Here is a 19,205-nt window from a genome sequence, read left to right as displayed (position 1 = left end):
GGTGCTGCGGCAGCACCTGACAACCCTAGATCAATATATTAAAAGACGGGAATTAGACCTCCTTGCGTGCAATGACAACATGGTAAGAGCTAAAATGACAGAGTATAACATCGTGAGATATCATGAGGTCAGCTACCTAGGGCAATACGCTAAAGGTAGGGTGACCCAGGATAGCCCTAGCAGATATAATTTTAAATAGACATGGGCAGGAAATGACGTAGCCTTGATTGTAAATTACTTGGGGGGAGTTGCATACAATACAGAAGGTATCATCAAGAGTTCCTACAATATTATGAGGATCTCTGCCTCTTGGCAGGTCCATAACCCGATGACTATCTGGCAGACACATCGATTGCTTGCCCTGCACACCTGATAACGACAGACAGAATTAAGGAGGTGATCTGCAGCTTGCCCAATAGGAAAGCTTCTTGCTTTCTTATGGTGGGTGGGGCTGGGTAAATTATCACCTATCCCCTAAACACTGTCAACAATTTTATGTCAAATACACAGGACTGATTTATATATGACATATATAAATTAGTCCTGTGTATTTGACATAAATTTATAAGCAACTTTATTAATTATGGGTCAGGAGAAGTCCTGTTTATATGATGGTCCTGAAGAAGCGTCATAGGATCTGTATAGACCGTCGGACGCGAAACATGTTGGTCAGTGTTTAGGGGATAGGTGATAATTTCCCCGGCCTCATCCACCATGAGAAAGTGGTTGAGCATTATTTCTCATTGTCCGCTTTCCCAGTGTTTTTAACCTTGGTCTAACCCCCTTTTCAGATACAATAAACTGTGCTGGTTTTTGGGGTGTAGAACCAATTTTAACCTTTCACTCTCCTGCCAGAAATAGTGCCTGACCGTAATAATTTCCAGTGATATTTTCCATCACGGCAGACACTTCAAAAGATCCCTGGCAAAGAGCTCCCTAACAGGGAGCCCGTCAGACATTGCAGTGCCAGTCTGACGAGGAGCATCCCGATAATGAAGCATGACATCCGTTAGGATGTGTGAGGGCTCTTGCTCCTGAACTTGAAGGTTCCCTTAGATTTATTCTTCTCTGGAACAGTGTACACCTTTCTTGTGTGATTATTCCCACTAGTGTACATGTTTCACTAGCATCTAGAGCTTCTCCGATTCTTGGTTACTGTGTACACCATTATATAATGGAGATAATTTTCACTCTATTTACTATGCATGTTGATTGTGTTATTCAAGGTGGGAGCATCTTACTTTAGAAATGCAGTACCAGCCTATATTGTGTGCAGTAGGATTGTTGCATGTTAACCCTTTCCGGCTGTTATGAAAAATGTCTTACTTGAAACATATTGCATACCTTTGTCTTGAGAATTCTTCCTGTCTCACTGTCCCAAAATCGTAATCAATGACTGCTTACATTTAATCGTAAATGAAGCTAAAACTAAGACATTGTTACTAACAGTGGGTCTCTCTGTTTTCCCAAAGGCGATGGGAGTGTTGCTGATGGATCTTGCAGACGTTTCCAGATGGGGCGATTCTGCCCTAAATGGCTTGGTGACATAGATTTGAGTTGATACACTCTACTTGTTGAAACATGAGGGTGGTTTACAAATGGACCTAGAAACAGACAAGAAAATAAAAATAAAATCAAAATAAATAAATGATAACCGTATCAACAGCAAAGCCATTGATTGTGGTTATAGTGCGGAATTGCTCTTGACCCAGAAGATAAATTGTGCTCCAGTTTTACAGACTTCTATTCCAAAATGGAAATAAAGGGTATAAACTCTCCATTGGCCAATGAAGGGGGTAGTGCGGCTGCTAGCACGTGGACCTGCCCTGATGGCAGCCTGGTAAAGACTATCTTGGAATGTGGAACAGGCGTTGACAAGCCCAGGCTGGGCTCCCATTGCCGACTTCTGGTGGAAGTGGACCCTGATGGGGAAACAGCAGTGGGACAGCCCTTCTGCTTTCCCTTGAATGAGTGGGTAGAGGTTGTGCTAGGTGAAGGGGACACACCTTGGGATGCTGCGGTTGACAAGTGTCTCGAAACCATGCTGGAGGGAGAAGTATGCAGAGTGCAAGTTGCGCCATGCTGCTCCCCTTTGGGCTCCCTGCCGGAACTTACTTTCATCTTACGCTTGGCGACTTTTAGTCCTGGCCGAGACTCGTGGGAGATGGACTTTGATGAGAAATGGGCCCTGGCCTTACACGATAAGGGACTGGGAACAGTCAACTTTCAGGCCAACAACCTCTTTGGGGCCACCCAGCGCTATGGCCGAGCTCTGAGACTGCTGCTGTCCATTGCCTGCTGTGAGGTGCCACTGGCAACAGCAGGGGAGTATGGCCGGACAAAGGTAGCACTGCACACCAACCTGGCAGCCTGCCAGATCCGGCTGCACCAATTCGAGAACGCTGCCCAGAACTGTACAAAGGCATTGGAGCAGGATCCAGCAAGTGTGAAGGCGCTCTACCGCCGTGGCACTGCCTATGGGTCTCTCAATGAGTTCGAGCGAGCTCGGGCTGACCTGCAAGAGGTGATGCGGCTGGAGCCTGGCAACCGCGCCGCTCAGAAGGAGTTGAAAAGGCTCGCGGACCGAGCACGGGAGCAGGAGAACAAGATGGCTCATGCCATGCACAAGCTCTTTCTTTGAGAACTGTTTGGGAGTTTTTGCATACATAAGGGTATTAGATTCGTTGACCAATAACAAGGTGTGGAGAGCCGAAACATTTCATTATTCTAGGGGCTCTAAATGATATTGAGGGAGAGCTGCATCTTTAATTCACCCTTGTGTGCATCATTGCACACCAGGGCAGCTCTGCAGAATTAACGTGGGTGTGGGGACTGATCTTCAGCCCTGACACATCTCCAGCAGAGGCCATAAAGTCTGTGTGTGTTGGGGGTGCTTGCCTGTGTCAGCGTGTTGGACAGCAGGGTTGTCCTTGTAGAGTAAAGTCCCACCTCCCCTGAGCTCCCTTTGTGTTCCCACACTGGTCTTCTAATCATTATTTTTTAATGTAAAATTACATAAAAGTGCAAGTATTTTGTTTTCCATGGCCGTGACTACCTGGTGTAAGTGATTGCTAAAATATAACAGAATATTATATTGTTGTGTATAAAATAATAATGTACACCTGTTGGTTCATGCAGTGGAATCCTGAAGCTTAGTACTTGGTGCCTGTGAATGGATATCACTGTGCCTCTGTTGGTTAATAAATGAAGTCTGCTTTTGTAAATACCTTTGTGGGAGTGGAAAAAGATAGGGTTGTACACATGGTGGGGTAAGGAGGAAGAAGGTGTTCTCTGTCTCACCATTAATATATTATTAAAGTGTTTTGATATGTAGCTTAGGACCTGCTACTAAATACTTTGGGTGTTGGTGCTAAAAGGGATTAATTGTGCAGCTTGGTGTGAATAAATTGGCTCCTTTGAAAATGCTGAGCAGGAAGGGAGGAAAAAAAAGCCTCCCTCAGGTCTATCTAATAAGAAAACAGTTATAAAGTAGAAGATGTAACCAAGAAGAGGGAAGGGACCCTGGTCTCTTGGCTCACTACTTTAGTTTCAATCCTCACTGTGGTAGAGGCTCATTCGATCACTAATGGTAACTGTTCATATATTTTCATTGGGGAAATGTGCTGATGGCATCACTCAAACCTCCATAAGTAGGTGGATAGTATAGAGTTCAAAGGGACCTCAGAAAAGAGTAGGCAGCAAGAGTTTCATGTGGGGAATGGCTTTACTCTAAGGCTCAGAGAAGAGGTATCTTTTCAGAGCTGAAAGTTTATGCTAGAAGCAAGAAGGTCCCTGCTCTCTCCAGATTGGCATTTCAATGGGAATTGCAGAGTTGACCCTCAGAAGATGTGACCATAGCCACGAAGAGGGCATGGGCCCTGGTCTGATGGCTGACTACTTTAGTCTCATGCCTCAATCTGGTGTAGAGACTCATCTGGAGACCAAAGGTAACTGTTTATATATTTCACTGGCATCAAGAGTTTTGTGGGCTAGAAAATAAGTTGGGGGCTCTAGAGACTTTCACTGTCATTCTTAAGAGACTTAAGGATTTGTTTGTCACGTTTCAACATTGTGAAATTTTTCAGTTATTAATGTTGAGCATAGGCTTAAAAGGTTGGAGAATGCTAAAAGTGTGACAAACTTCTGTCTACTAGGTTGGCGAAGGTACAGTAGTGAGTGGTTTGTGAGACTCATTGAAGCTTCCAAGGCCATATCCCTGAGGATCCTGGACATCGGCTTGAGAGGAAAGCAAATGAGAAACTGCTGGGTCTTCTTTGTTACTAGAGTTTATAATGTTGTTAATGCTAAAGATGTGTCTTTTTAGCATCTGTTTATTTTCCCTGTATTCATGTTTATATGTCAGTTCTCTTGTGGCTCTGATTCTTTGGTGATGTAATCAGTTCTCGGTTCTAATGGAACATTCATTGGAGACATTTGCCACCTACAATGAGAGGCAGAGGTACTGCTTTACTGACTTCCAGTAAACAAATGTAAATTCATAGTTATACTTTTTTTCAAACTTCCAATCAAAGGAATTAAACCCTGGTAAATTCTCTGGTGGGCCACTAAAAGGGGGATGGGCCACAGGAGAATCCGAGAGTACCCTTTTTCCAGATATGTGTCCAGCATCAGTCACTGGGAGAGAGAAACCACAGGCTCTCAGAAAGGACTCAGTAATGTGTGGTGTCTGAGATAGCGCAGTCTGCCCTCCACACTTGGTTGTCATAGGTGAGAAGACCACATTGTTTAGAGGCAACCTTTGTATATCTAAAGTCTGTTAAGCAAAGCATATGTCCACCTCAAATGATGTTTGCTTTGTCCTCCCCCCCCACCCACTCTTCCTCCAGACTCCCTCATGGAGTGACCACAGATGTATTCTCTAAACTCTTATATTGTATTTGACCACTTGAGCCATTGTTCTCTAGTCCACCATTACCCTTCACAGGGGAGGTTTATGTTACATGGTGGCGCAGGCCCTTTGTTATCCCTGACAAATTCACCGTCATGCATTTGTTACCCAACGTGGTCTTATGGCTCTTGAATCTGGCTTAGGAGTGTCAATCACTGCAAATATTATGTGTTTGAGTTTGTTTAGATATACCAGTGTTTTTACTTGCAGCCAATCAAGACTATAAGCTAGAATTTACACAATTCTGTATTTCGTAAAAGTGCCAATGAACAGCTTTTTTTCCTCAAATGAAGCAACAATAAACTAAATGTCCAACCAGTTCTGTTGCTTCGTTTAATGCTAGGTCTTAATTTACCCCAAAATCTGACAACTAAAATGATGATATATGTTAAAACTAGAATTTACAAGTGTTTATCCTATAGAGGGATTACCCACCTTAAGGAACAGTCACAACCTATGTCAGGGTGAACTCACAAACTCACCTGATTAACCTGATTTTAACTCCATGGTAGCTGTGACGCAGAGCAGAGAGGCTTACCTTAGGGCAATGTGTAAAGTATTCATTCAGTACCAAAATAGTAATAATGTCATAATGCAAAACAGTAAAAATCCCAAATTGAATTAGTAAAATAGAGTGAAATTTAATAAACAGAGGGCCATCAAATTGACAAAAATCCAATTTGGGGAACCGGAGAACAAGAATTTTTCAAGTTTTAAGTAGAAATAACATCAGTCAACGGTTGCGGTAGACCCGAAACTAGGTACAATTTGAAGTTGGCTGTGAAAGAGCATGGGTCAGATACATCAAAAAGTTTGCCTTGGTCATATATTTTACTTTCTGACTTACTCTTTCAAGTCCCAGTCCATCACAGGAATATACTTCAAAAGACCTCAGGGGAGGAAACTTAAAGATTCCAAGGATGTCCAGCAGAGGCCAATAGCCAACGTCCAGCTCTAGTTGCCTCTTGTCACGGGGTTGTTCCAGGACAGGTCTAGTCCTCTCGTGCTCCTCTCAGGTCACAGACAGGAGGTCTAGCAGTTGTTCTGAATTGGGGTGCCTGAAGATGACATATTTATGCCTGGCACTAGCTAGTCGGGAATGATTCCATGACACACCCTAACCAATGGCATAAGAGTGCCCTGGGGCAGCCCTATGCACTTTAGGCATTTTCGAGATAGCAAAAGTCATCGGCCACACTAAATGTTGGCTCTGAAGGTGCGTTTGCAGGGCATACTATGATAATCCATAGTGTCCTACGACATCTAACACTAAAATCCAGTTTGAGGCACCCACTGTACCCACAATAAACTCAGAGACAGAAGTTTGGTAGGATAAAAGGAGAGTTTTTTAGCATCTAGACAGTGAATCCACAAAAATTGCTTTAGCATTCTGTTCTCACCCCTTTCAAGGGTGCTCCAAGAATCGTATGTGAACTCGAAACACCTATCAAGCATTGACACTCAAGCAGTATTTGACACTTTGGTGTCAAAAAGGAGCCTACATCATAGTCTGTGGATTCAGGAGAGCCATTTCTGCCCATTAAGTCTGTCTATTGTTTGCTCATGGGAGGCATTTCACAGCTAATCAAGACTAATTTCTGTCTGGGAGAAGCTAGAGAGCAAAAGCAAATTAGCCTCCAGCCATTTCAAGTAGGGAAAGGGCAATTTGCTAAAAGTAATTTTTCCATAATATTTATTTAAAAATCTGACTTCACCTGCCACATGTGTTCAGTTTCTGTGCTTCGTGTTGTTTTACAGACAATATATTTCCAAATGGGGACTGCTTTTAAGGTTTTTGGAGTGCTTAAGCAAGATTATTTGATGTTAACTGGGACATTGGATTACCATGTAGTACCAAGGTGTACTCCTTCTGCATTCAATGCTTTTGAGAACCTGGACCTGAGGCAGCTTGTCCACAATAGCAAGTCAGCTATCTTGTGTTCTAAAATCCCATTCTACAAACACTGTAAAGGTATTTATGCTGATAGTTACAGATAAAGAATAATTAGACCACTGGCCACTAATTTTCAAAAACATCCAGATGGTTTCAGAGGGTGGCAAGTTATCTCACGTAGCTTGAAAAGATTTTTAAGCCCTATTCAACTACCATCAATGTGTTTAGAAAGAACTAATGATTGACCCAGAAACTGAAGCACAAAATTCTCGGTCTCATTGAGTACCTGCGTGCTACAGGAACGCAGCAGATCAAAAATAAACTTGAGAAGCAGGAAATGGGTGCGAGAAGCAGCAACCCAGCGCATGCTCAGCAAACACACACTTACATCACAGGCTGGAGTATACATCACCAGCGCTTCCTAACCGTATATCCGAGATACAGGGCACCGCTCTTGGGCGAGAGAAAAGTGTGGGGATTCCAGTACTATGACATGATTCTTGATTCTGGACTGTGAGTGCTCAAGGATGTCAGGGATGGAAGTTGCTTTCCTGGACGGAGAGCTGATAGATTAATACAGATGTGCGCTTCTCTGACCTTACTGTCTTCTTTATATTGTCGACAAGCACCACCACCTGTTCCATCCCTCTGGGAGCCCCTGTTCCGGTGGAGTTTCTGTCTGATTAGTGGCGTGTGAGTAGATTGCCTCCAAATTTTGGAGCTTTTCCTGTGCAGACTCGATGTCTGACATCCAGGAGCGGGATCTGCTCTGCTTTTAGCCTCATCATAATTCTAGCAGTGGCAAAATAATGACTGAAATATAGCACTAGGCTCGCATGCTACTTTAATTTCCTTGTGCTCTGCCTGCTTGCCATTTAGCTGCTCCACATTCCTAGTGGTTGCGAACAGATGTCAAGGCATGGATCATATGCTGGCTTGTGTACGAGAAGGCACCATCTTGAAATTGGTACACCTGGATCATTGTAAGCCCTACAGTGGCTGCAGTTTAGCAGGTGAACATGTGCCATAGGTCTAGCTCATATGTGTCAATACCATTTTAAATTGGAAACCGCATTTTCACAGTAAAATTAGTTGAGGACAAACTCCTGTTATGTCTGCAGAATAATAGAAAAAGCTTATGTTTAATATGTCGTTAGTTGAGTAATTTTGTGACTATTGGTTGACAGCAACTCGTCCACTGTGCATAGTTAGTATTGTGTTAAGCACTCATGGAAGTTGTGTCTCCGCCACACCCATTGTTGGCATCTCTTGGTGCCCTACCTTTAAATTGGATACAGTAGCAGGAGGTTTTTGAAGCCTACTTAGGTGCCATTGATCGGGACACATTTACTTCCAAGAAAAAGAAAGCCTTGCTGATTCATAATTTAGGACCAGAACGGAGATCAATATTAAAGATTCTGCCAGTAGAACAGGTCAAACTACCATCAGGTGGCGAAGGCGTTACTGAAGAGTTATTAGACAAGTCTGCTTGAAAATCCCAGATTTGTACGGCGTGGGCAACTTCCAGGGAGTCCCTGGACAATTTGGAGTCCGCCATCACCATAGCAAAGAGCATTGAACTATCCAAACTATTTATGAGGAAATGATCTGTTTTTCGTTTGGGTTCAGATTCCAAGGAAGTGACAGCAATATGTAAAACGTACAGTGACAAATCCATGATGAAAGGTGTTATGTTTGTATTGCATATTCATTGCTCAGATTTCATTGTATTTATTTTCCTGTATTGTGTCTAGTGTATGAGTTGTATGTACTACTGTTTTTCATTTGTAAGATTCCTTCGTTCCTCAGCACACTCTCTGTATGCTCTTTATTCTTTTTCGGAACATTGATGAGTAGCCTGAAGTGAAGGGACCAAGCTAGGACGACATGCAGCTGCTCTGTGGTGTTTCAACATATAATAAACTTCAGTTTATAAAGTACTTGAATACGACTTTACAGATTTGGTGACAGAGGGGTTGAAACACCAAGGGACCCACCAGGGGCACCGTTTTGGATTAAATTGGATTGGTTAACCTTAAAGGAGTAGCTGAGATTTAAGGGAGTCACATTTGCAGTATTGTGCACTTATTTTGACTGCACGAATGTGGTACAGCACTTTGATGTGATACTTATTTCAGAAGATTTTACATATTTTTCTTACCGTTAAGGATTTTATTCTTCAAACACCTTGACCGTTGCGAATGGATGTCAAGGTATGCTTCGTAACGGTAACTGCTATGTCAGTGTTTGAAACTATTCGTCCTTCTCAAGTCATCTGGAATCCTAACCAAGGTGAGCGAAGAGCGCTACACAGTTTCAAGGAACTGTTTATGCATGGAGAGACCTTGGGGCAGTAAGTTTAATTAAAGCATTTTTTATTTGAAAATTATCGGAGCGTACAAGGGGCCCTGCATGAGGCTGGGTACAAGCCTAGCATCACCCTATACTTGTCACGCATGTGAGTATCCTGGGAGCACCTGACATCACGAGCAAAGGATCCTGGGTGGGTCCAAAGCGGGAGGCAGGGTATTCTGGGAGCTCCTTGTGCAGCAATAATCTAGAATGTGTTCTGGAAGGTGCGCTCCCCGGCAGCCATTTTGATGTTTACTGTCTAAGGATGATACGCACACGTTTTGCAGCATTCACATTCTACAAACAAGAATTGATTAACAACGGTGATCTGCACACCAAGAGGCAAAATCATCATATCTATGTTTTAATTAATATTGACTGCATGGTTAGTGTGTTTATTATTACATTTTGTGGGGAATCCATATATTCCGGTGGGTTTTTGCGGAAACATATAGTAAGTAACCAGTTTTCTCCTCATGACATTTTATCATAATTCCGAAGATTTATCTGAACTAGCAGGGAACTAGCCCCTTTTTCTTTTTTTTTTTTCTTTTCTTTTTTCAATTCTTTATTAAACTTTTATAAGTGAACAAATAATTATAGATTGTACAAAAAGATAAAGAAAGAACTTAGATTCACATTAAAGAGATTCCAGTGTACAGTGAGATGTTTAGATATTTTCCATAAATAAAACATTGTTAATTATTTTATATCTGATATTCCTAACAGAGAAATAATAAGCAAATATATATTATGTCAAAATGATAAAATATATTATTACAAAGTTACACTTATCTACAACCTAACTAGAGGAAAGAAAAAAAAATTGTCAATAATGTTGAAAATATAATAATGGCATGAGATATTATTTGTGAATTATTGAACATTTAAAGAAATACACAAGAGAAGTGAAATTATTAGCTAGTCAAGAATACATTCCATATTTGGTCAAATTGTTGTAAGTTATCGTTTAATGTATATAGCATTCTTTCAAACTGGGAAATATCAAACATATCCTTTAACCACATTTGAGTAGATGGTAAAACATTAGATTTCCAAAAATGCAATATATTAACTTTGGCTACACTAATTGCAGTAGAAAGCCATCTATATAGATGTGAGGAAAGTGTGCCTAGACCTTGGGTATCATGTAGTAAAAATAGGTGAGGTGATTGTGGGGAGATATTGGGCAATACTTTCCTTAAATATTGTGATATTTGTATCCAGAATGGTTGGAGTGCAGTACAGTCCCATAGGATGTGAACGATATCACAATTGGTTTGGTCACATCTCCAGCAATTGGAATCATTACTAAGTTTAGCAGAGTAGAGTTTCGAAGGTGACCAATGCCATCTATGTAAAATTTTGAAGTAATTAAGTTTCATCCTTGCATCACGAATCCCTTTATTATAATTCTCTAAAAGTTTAGCCCAATCTTTATCTGTATAGGTAATGTTAAGTCGTGTAGACCACCAAGATTGTAGATCTTTAGATGTATTATCTGAAAAAGATTTATCAATTAGTAAAGAATACAGGCCAGATACCGTGCCTTTAAAATTTCTCCATATATAAATATGGCGTGCAATGGATGAGTGAATCAAAAGGTCTGAATTCAAGGATGTTATAGTGTTTAAAATCGATGTTAGTAGTATATAGTTATGAAGTTGTGAGGTCGGAGTCGATGTGTTTCTTGTAGTTGTGTAAATGATTTCAAAGAATTGTTTTGATTATATAAGTCTGATATGTTGTTGACTTTACATTTTTTCCAGATAAACCAATTTAGCTCTTTTCCTTTATGTATAATCGCTGAGTTATTCCATAACGGAGCATTTAAATGTATATGGACATTACAGTTTATAATTTTATGTGCTTTTTGCCATGCTAATTGGGACGAATATATGATTGGATTGGAGGATGGGGAGAATTTAGGACTTTTAGTATAATAAATCGCCAGAGAAGTGGTAGTTTTCAATAAATGTTGTTCCAATTTGACCCATATAGGTATCTTATCTTTCTCAGATATCATGGAGGTCGAGTGAGATAATTGTTGTGCTATCCAGTAAGTTTCCAGGTGTGGGAGTCTTAAGGCCACCTTTTAGGGAGGATGAGTGTAATTTCGCACCACTTATACGGGGGGTTTTCCCTCCCCAAATGAAACGGCTTATTAGAGAGGTTGTATTCTTAAAACAAATCGAAGTAAGGGGGAGTGATAGCATGTTAAAAACATAATTAAATTTCGGAATTGTGTTCATTTTAATAATCTGCACTCTTCCCCATAATGACAGATTCAGTTGAGACCATCTAACAAAGTCTCTTTTAAGTTTGTCTATAATGGGGTTCATATTATCCATCGCAATATTTTTTAGACCCGTATTGAGAAGGATCACAAGATATTTCAGTTGAGATGATTTCCAATTGAAGTTGTTGAAGTGGTACAGGTGTTCATTGGCAAAGCTTCACATTTAGACCAGTTGATCTTATATCCAGAGAATGCCGAGAAGTGAGTTAATAAATCAATCAGAGTGTTAATTGAGGTATTTGGGTTGGATAATGTGAGTAGAATATCATCAGCATAATAAAAAGTTTTTATCTCACCGGATAAAGTAGCGATACCGTGTATATTGATATTTTGCCTGATTGCAATAGCTAAGGGTTCTAATGCTATGAGGAATAACAAGGGAGAGAGAGGACATCCTTGACGGGTTCCACGTTAGATTTTAAAGTAGGGGGAGGTGAAGCCATTGCAAGTAATCGCAGCTGTAGGGGAGTTATACATTCCTTTAGCAAGCGTAATAAAATCTGGACCTATACCCATTCTATCCATGGTACGGAATAAATATCCCCATTCTACTCTATCAAATGCCTTTTCAGCGTCTAAGGATAAAAGGATATTTTTGTCTAGTTTATTACGTTGTTGCCATAACAGGTGCAGGATGGTTCGTAGATGGTTAGAGGAGGAACGCAATGGAACAAATCCTACTTGTGAGGGATGTATGAGAGACGTGATGACTGAATTTAATCTTGTCACTAATATTTTGGCCAAGATTTTAATATCAGAATTTATTAAAGATATGGGTCTATAGCTGGAGCATTCCAAAGGGTCTTTATCGGGTTTAAGAAGTACAGTAATGCGCGCTCTTAGAAATTCAGGTGGGAAGTGGCCTTTGATTAGAGATTCATTAAAAAAGGAGTGTAGAATTTGAATAATTTGAGTTTTTGTGATTTTATAGAATTCTATGGGGAAGCCATCTTCTCCCGGGGCTTTATTTGTAGCTAGACATTCAATAGCTTTAGCTATCTCTTCTATTGATATATGTCCTTCTAATCTTTGCTTCTGTTCTTGAGACAATCTTGGGATTTTTTATTTTTTTAAGAATTCATCTTCCACTAATGTATCTTCACAGTTCAAGGAGGTATAGAGTGTTTCATAGTATTGTTGAAATTGGGTTAATATATCCGTAGGTAGGGTAAGTAAGTCATTTGAAGAGTTCCTAATAGCAGAAATCGTTCTAGACGATTCTTGTTGGCGTAATTGATAGGCTAAGAGACGTCCTGCTTTCTCCCCCCTTTCATAATGACGTTGTCGTATTAGGAATAAGCATTTTTCAGCTTGAGAGGTATACAAATTATTAAGTCGAAACTTGACTGATAATAATTTTTTTAGAAGGATAGGTGATTCTTATTTATTATAATCTTTCGTAAGCGATTGAGCTTCTTGTTCCAATGAGATCCTCTCTGCGTTCAATTTTTTTTTAAGTAGATAAGAATCCCTCATAATCATTCCTCTAATGACAGCCTTGCCTGCACCCCATAATACGCTTGCATCTATGACCGAATCTTTGTTCTCATCTAGAAACTGATCCACATGTTGACATACATCTAGTTTAGCTTGTGGTGTTTTATACATTGAAGTATTAAATCTCCAATGAGTTCTAGGAGATTGAGTAAGTCCAATATTGATGTGCAGATCTATTAAATCATGATCAGATATACTACAAGGAGTAATTCCTGCATGTGAAATTGACTGAATCAATGTTGGTGATGTTAAAAAATAATCTATTCTAGAATGAACGGAGTGTGCACTGGATGTAAAAGTATAGTCTCTATCATGTGAATGCAGTAAACGCCAAGGTTCTTGTAGAGCAAAGTCATCCATAAGATCTTTCAGGATATATCTGTCGGTGGAATGATGGGTATCTGGTTTACCAGATTTGTCAATAAATGGGTCTATTGTAACATTCCAGTCTCCACCAATCAGTACTTTGGTGGGTCCAAAAGATGAAAGTAATCTAGTAATTTTTTTAATAAATATTGTTTTGGAATCAGTAGGTGCATATATTGACCCTATAATCATATGGCAGTTTCTGACACGTATTTTAACGAATGCATATCTGCCTTCATCATCTGTCCAGGTTTGTAAGATTTTATATGGTAGGTTTTTATTGAAAAGGATAGCCACTCCACATTTCCGGATGGGTGTGGCGGTATCCATAGGATTTTTATGAGTTATATTGGCGTGTATTACTTGACCTATCCATTCTCTCTGCACTTTCTGATTCAGTAAGGTGTGTTTCTTGTAATAAAGCAATATCTGGTTTTTGTTGGCCAAGGTAACTAATTATTTTTTTTCTCTTAATAAAGTGCGTCAAACCGTTAACATTTAAAGATACAACATTCAGAGGATTTAACTTGTTAGAAGACATATTATAGCGATATCAAAAAATATTTAAAAAATAAATAAAATAGAAATATATAGTGCCAATCTATGAAAGTGGATAAAAGAAGTAGAAAAGTTGAGAGAAAAGAATATGAAGAGAGAAGAAAAAAAAAAAAAAAAAACATTTGAATATTAGGATTATAGTTATGTAATTATATGAGATTTGAATCTTTAACCCAATATGGATTCGTTGAAAATGTAGTAACAGGAAAGTATCACTTATCAGAAGAGTTGTTTATTACTGAACTGTCCAACTTAATAGATAAGACAGTATGTACACTGAGTGATTGAACTTTAATCAGGGGATAGAAGCCTGGAAGCTGTGAAAGGAAGATAGAGAAGAGGAAAAAAGGAGAGGGAACACTATTGTTAGGACACAGAGTATATTTTCCTACGTCATAGATATAGCAAATCACCCCTCTAGGATTAATATACTGAACTTTACTCATGGTTTGATGGGAGATCTGGATTTGTCTCTTGGGTGATTTTTTTTCCATGCCTTAAATTTACCACCATGTGTCCACTGTCGCTGCACAGGTATCCATTCACCTTGATCTGTATCCTCTGCAGAGATAGAAGGTGTGGGTTCTATAATGTCTGTATTTGAGGTAGATTTGTGTTCCATTTCAGTGTCTTTATCATCAAGGTAATTCAAAAGGGATTCTAGATCGTGAGGGTCAAAATATTCTTTAGTTTTCCCTTGAAAAGTCACAATCATGGTGGCAGGTTCCAAAAGGCCATATTTGATCTCTCTTTTCTTTAACCTAGTACGTAAATTTAGAAATTGTTTCCTTTTGAAATTTGTAGGTGCAGAAAAATCTGCTGTAATTATTATCTGGGATGAGTCATATTCATAAGGACCATGTTTTTTAGCGGCCATTATGATTTGACGAGCCTGTTGATGATGTAATCAGCATGCCAAAACATGTCGAGGTCTTGTAGATAATGTGATTCCACGTGAACGTACACGGTGGGCTCTTTGAAAATCAAGTGGCTGTGAAAAGGTCATTTTCGTTAAGGTCGGAAGAAAAGTGGTCAAGAAGTCCAAAATATTGTCCTTTTCTATTTGTTCCAGAAGGCCAATGATACGTAGATTATTCCTTCTGCTTCGGTCTTCTAACTCTATCACTTTTTGTTGCAGGTATCCAATATCTTGACTATTGTCAGGTAACTTGTCGATGAGGTTTTCAACAGCCGCGAGGCGAGCATCCGTTGATTGCATATTAATCTGGAATTTTACAACTTCATTCCTCAGTCCTTGGACTTCCATGGTGTTAGTGGATACTGTGTGTTCCAAAGAGGAAATGGACGATCTTATGGCTAGAAGTTCTTTCAGGATAGCATCCATATTCGTTGTAGATGCAGCAGCGGATTCAGCCATTATGTGCTGTGAGTTTGCAATCTCTGGTACAGTTTGTAAGGCTGCACTATATGATAGTTGACGCACAACTTTAGGATCTGACATGTATGGTATCTATTACGTTCCGGAAACTTATTTATGATTGGTATCAAAGTTGCCTTGAAAAGGTAAAGCCCACTGTGTAGTGTCTTCAATGAGAAAAGAGAGCAAGATTTTTCCAGATTTAGTTTGTAAATTCAATATGAGTTGTACTTTTGATGTGTAGCCCCATATATTTGACGGAGCATTACTGCTGGGAAGAGAGAAAAAAAAAATATGAGGTTGCTTGGGCAACGCTTTGTGTCACGTTTGAATAAAGAAGCGATATATCATTTGTTGATAACGAGTCTGGAGTGGATTTTATTTTTGCAAAGTTTAATCGTCATGTAGATTTTATGATTTACTACACTACAGTAGTATTGTTTAAGTTGTAGAAACTGAACAAGCAACTTTGTTGATTATTAATGCAGTCTTAGTACGCTTTTTCTCTGGAGAAGAGATCAATGAAGGAAAAAAAAGAAAAAAAAATGGGAAAAACTGAATCCTTTATACAATCACCCAAGAAGATGTCGACTGCAGATGTTGAAATTAAGAAGAGCACTTATATTCAATGTCCGAACATTTTAGTAACCTTCCAGGGTGAGAAAGTCTCAGGCATATAAGTCCACGTTATTCGTTTCGTTTTTATAAGCTTTAAATTATATCTTTTCCCCTTGTTCCTTCGTTTCTATCCTCATCTCCTTGTTTTTTTTTTTTTTCTCCTTTCCTTTTTAAAAAAAAAAAACGTGAAGTAGTATTGTCATACAAATAAACAAGTTCAGAGTGTGTGCTTCTTAATTATTTAACGATATCTGGTGCATCGTGGTTGCATTATCCAAAAGTTATGGCTCGGAAAGTTACACTGCATGTCTGAATTTCCTTTTGTGACTTTCGATTTGAAGGGAGCGTCGTTCAAGTCCACATTTCCCCCTATTGTATACTGTGCACTGTACATTTTAAGATTTTGTGCATTATGGGGTTAGCGTGGAGTGCATGACCGATGATAGCTAGATGGCAAGCATTATTTGTTATTGAAGAATGCAAAGAAACAAATACCGTTTTGTCTTGGTGCTCCGATTTCCTTATCTTTGTTTCCAAGGGAGCGTCAAACTCCACAGCAGTAAAGGCTGTGCATGCAGACTTCGATCAAAGTGAAGATAAGGCGAGTCTTATTTAAATTTTCCAGTTTCAGTAGTTTCCTGTGGGGTTCCGATGATCTATTTTTGGCTTTTTTATGTGGTTTGACGGGGAAAAAGCATGTTTAGTCCCCTTCCTTCTCTCCGTTCCGTCCGGCTCTAGAATTGAGCCGCCATCTTCCTCTGCACTTGGCTCCGCCCCGTTAGCCCCTTTTTCTTGAGGGTGAAGAAAGGACACTGCACTACTTTTCCTTTCCTGTATACTATTTTCTATTAGAGACTGTTTGGTTGAGGGAAAGTATGTGCTTTAATGTGGCTACACAGAGTTTTGCACTTCAGCTTCTGCTGGTAGGAATCCATGCAGGAAATGTGTTGAATGGAAAACCTACTTCCTGATTTTTTTTTTTTTTTTTAGAAACTGTTGATGAGGAGGGAAAGATGAAACCTGAATATATATATATATATGTTTGATGGCATGTGTAGCTGCAGATACACATGCTGTGCACATCCCGCCATCTAGTGTTGGGCTCGGAGTGTTACAAGTTGTTTTTCTTCGAAGAAGTCTTTTCGAGTCACGAGATCGAGGGACTCCTCCCCTTTCGGCTCCATTGCGCATGGGCGTCGACTCCATCTTAGATTGTTTTCTTTCCGCCATCGGGTTCGGACGTGTTCCTTTTCGCTCTGCGTTTCGGTTCGGAAAGATAGTTAGAATCTCGGAAAATTCGACGGTATTGTTTGCGTTCGGTATCGGGTTAGTTACAACAGATCGACACCGAATTTTGAATAGCTCCGGTGACCCTTCGGGGTTTTCGATCCCCCGGCGGGGCCTGGTTGGCCCGACCACGTGCATCTTCAAGGCTAATGGAACGGACCCCATTCCGCTTCTGCCCCAAATGTCAATCAATCAATCAATCACTGCATTTGTAAAGCGCGCTACATACCCGCAAGGGTCTCAAGGCGCTGGGGAGGGGGGGTGCTACTGGTCGAAGAGCCAGGTCTTGAGGAGTCTTCTGAAGGCCAGCAGGTCCAAATGTCACAACAAGTATCCTTGTACAGATCAGCATCTGGTCTGTAACTTGTGTTTGTCTCCAGAACACAAAGAAGATACTTGTGAAGCCTGTTGAGCGTTTCGGTCGAGGAAGACATTAAGAGACCGAAGAGCGAGAAGACTACAAATGGCGTTGGCACCGACAAGACAAAAACACTTGGAGGAGGAAGAAGAAACCTCCATCGAGGATTCGGAGTCAGACGAGGTCGATCCCGAACAGACGCCAAAAACCGTGAGTAAGACGTCGACACATAAAACTCACGGAAAGACCACTAAAGCCCAGGGGACGCCACCGCCAGCAGGCCATGGCTTAACCCGAAAAATAGGTGACCGACCATCGGCACCGAAAAAGGGCACACGTGTCGAAGGCATCCGACTCCGGTCGAGTACCGGCACAGAGCAGGCTCGACCCCGAGACAGCGGGTCAGAGCAATCTCGGCACCGAAGCCAGTCGGCATCGAGAGACCGGAACTCCGAAAATTGAAAAAGTGTCATCGGAGCCGAAAAAGACTGCCGAAAAAGTTTCCATACCGAAACATCCGGCCTCGGAACCGAAATCAAGTTCCTACATAGAGGAACAGGGACTGTCCTCACAAATGCAAGGACATAGGTTCGGACAAGAACTAGAGTCAATGGAGCCAGATTACACTCAAAGAAGGCTCCACATCCAAAAAGACACAGGGAAGATAAGTACTCTTCCCCCAATTCGGATGAAAAGAAGACTTGCCTTCCAAGAGAAAGACAAGCAGCCACAGGCAAAGGTGGCAAGACAAGTAACCCCGCCACCATCTCCACCACGCTCAACACAACCATCACCGGTAGCCACTCCACCACTGATGCAATCTCCAACTCATACTGGAATGAGTCAGGATGATCCCGACGCATGGGATCTGTATGATGCGCCAGTATCAGATAACAGCCCAGACTGTTATCCAGCGAGACCGTCACCACCTGAGGACAGTACAGCCTACACACAGGTGGTGTCAAGAGCAGCGGCGTTTCATAATGTCACCCTACATGCAGAGCCTATCAAGGATGACTTTTTATTTAACACACTATCGTCCACACATAGCCAGTACCAGAGTCTCCCTATGCTACCTGGAATGCTAAAACATTCCAAACAAGTGTTTCAGGAGCCTGTGAAGGGCAGGACCATAACTCCAAGGGTGGAGAAGAAATACAAGCCGCCACCAACAGACCCTGTATACATCACGCAGCAATGAACACCAGACTCTGTGGTAGTAGGGGCAGCACGCGAGAGCGAACTCACACACCTCAGGAGACGCACCACCTCCAGACAAGGAGAGTCGCAAATTCGACGCTGCAGGGAAAAGGGTGGCAGCACAAGCGGCCAACCAATGGCGCATTGCCAACTCACAGGCATTGCTGGCGAGATATGATAGGGCTCATTGGGACGAAATGCAACATTTCATTGAACACTTGCCCAAAGAGTTCCAAAAAAGGGCACAACAAGTGGTGGAGGAAGGACAGAGTATCTCAAACAATCAGATACGCTCTGCAATGGATGCAGCGGATACAGCTGCTAGGACAGTAAATACAGCAGTGACCATAAGGCGACACGCATGGCTGCGTACATCGGGATTCAAGCCGGAAATACAACAAGCTGTGCTGAATATGCCATTTAACGGACAACAGTTGTTTGGGCCGGAGGTGGACACTGCTATCGAAAAACTCAAAAAAGACACAGATT

The 19,205-nt window shown here is 41.0% G+C and overlaps 1 protein-coding gene across 5 annotated transcripts in view; it reads left to right on the top strand.

The window, feature by feature from the left end:
• FKBPL (FKBP prolyl isomerase like) overlaps positions 1-15,614 on the top strand; it is a 43,744-nt gene extending 28,130 nt beyond the window's left edge. For 3 of the 5 annotated variants that reach the window (XR_011204719.1, XR_011204718.1, XR_011204717.1), the window contains 2 exons: positions 1,473-9,095; positions 15,014-15,614. Coding sequence is in view for 2 of the 5 variants with exons in the window: in XM_069237232.1 (XP_069093333.1) it covers positions 1,754-2,641 (888 nt within the window). In the remaining 3 variants the exon portion in view is untranslated. Of the gene's footprint in view, positions 1-1,472; positions 14,008-15,013 lie in introns of those variants that run through there. The other 2 variants (XM_069237232.1, XM_069237231.1) reach the window with 1 other exon arrangement.
• The last annotated feature ends 3,591 nt before the right edge of the window (positions 15,615-19,205 follow it).

The sequence above is a fragment of the Pleurodeles waltl genome, chromosome 6 (assembly GCF_031143425.1).
Source record: "Pleurodeles waltl isolate 20211129_DDA chromosome 6, aPleWal1.hap1.20221129, whole genome shotgun sequence".
Classification (NCBI taxonomy): Eukaryota; Metazoa; Chordata; class Amphibia; order Caudata; family Salamandridae; genus Pleurodeles; species Pleurodeles waltl.
Note: the sequence above shows the minus strand (reverse complement) of the source record. Positions and strands in the feature narration are given on the sequence as shown.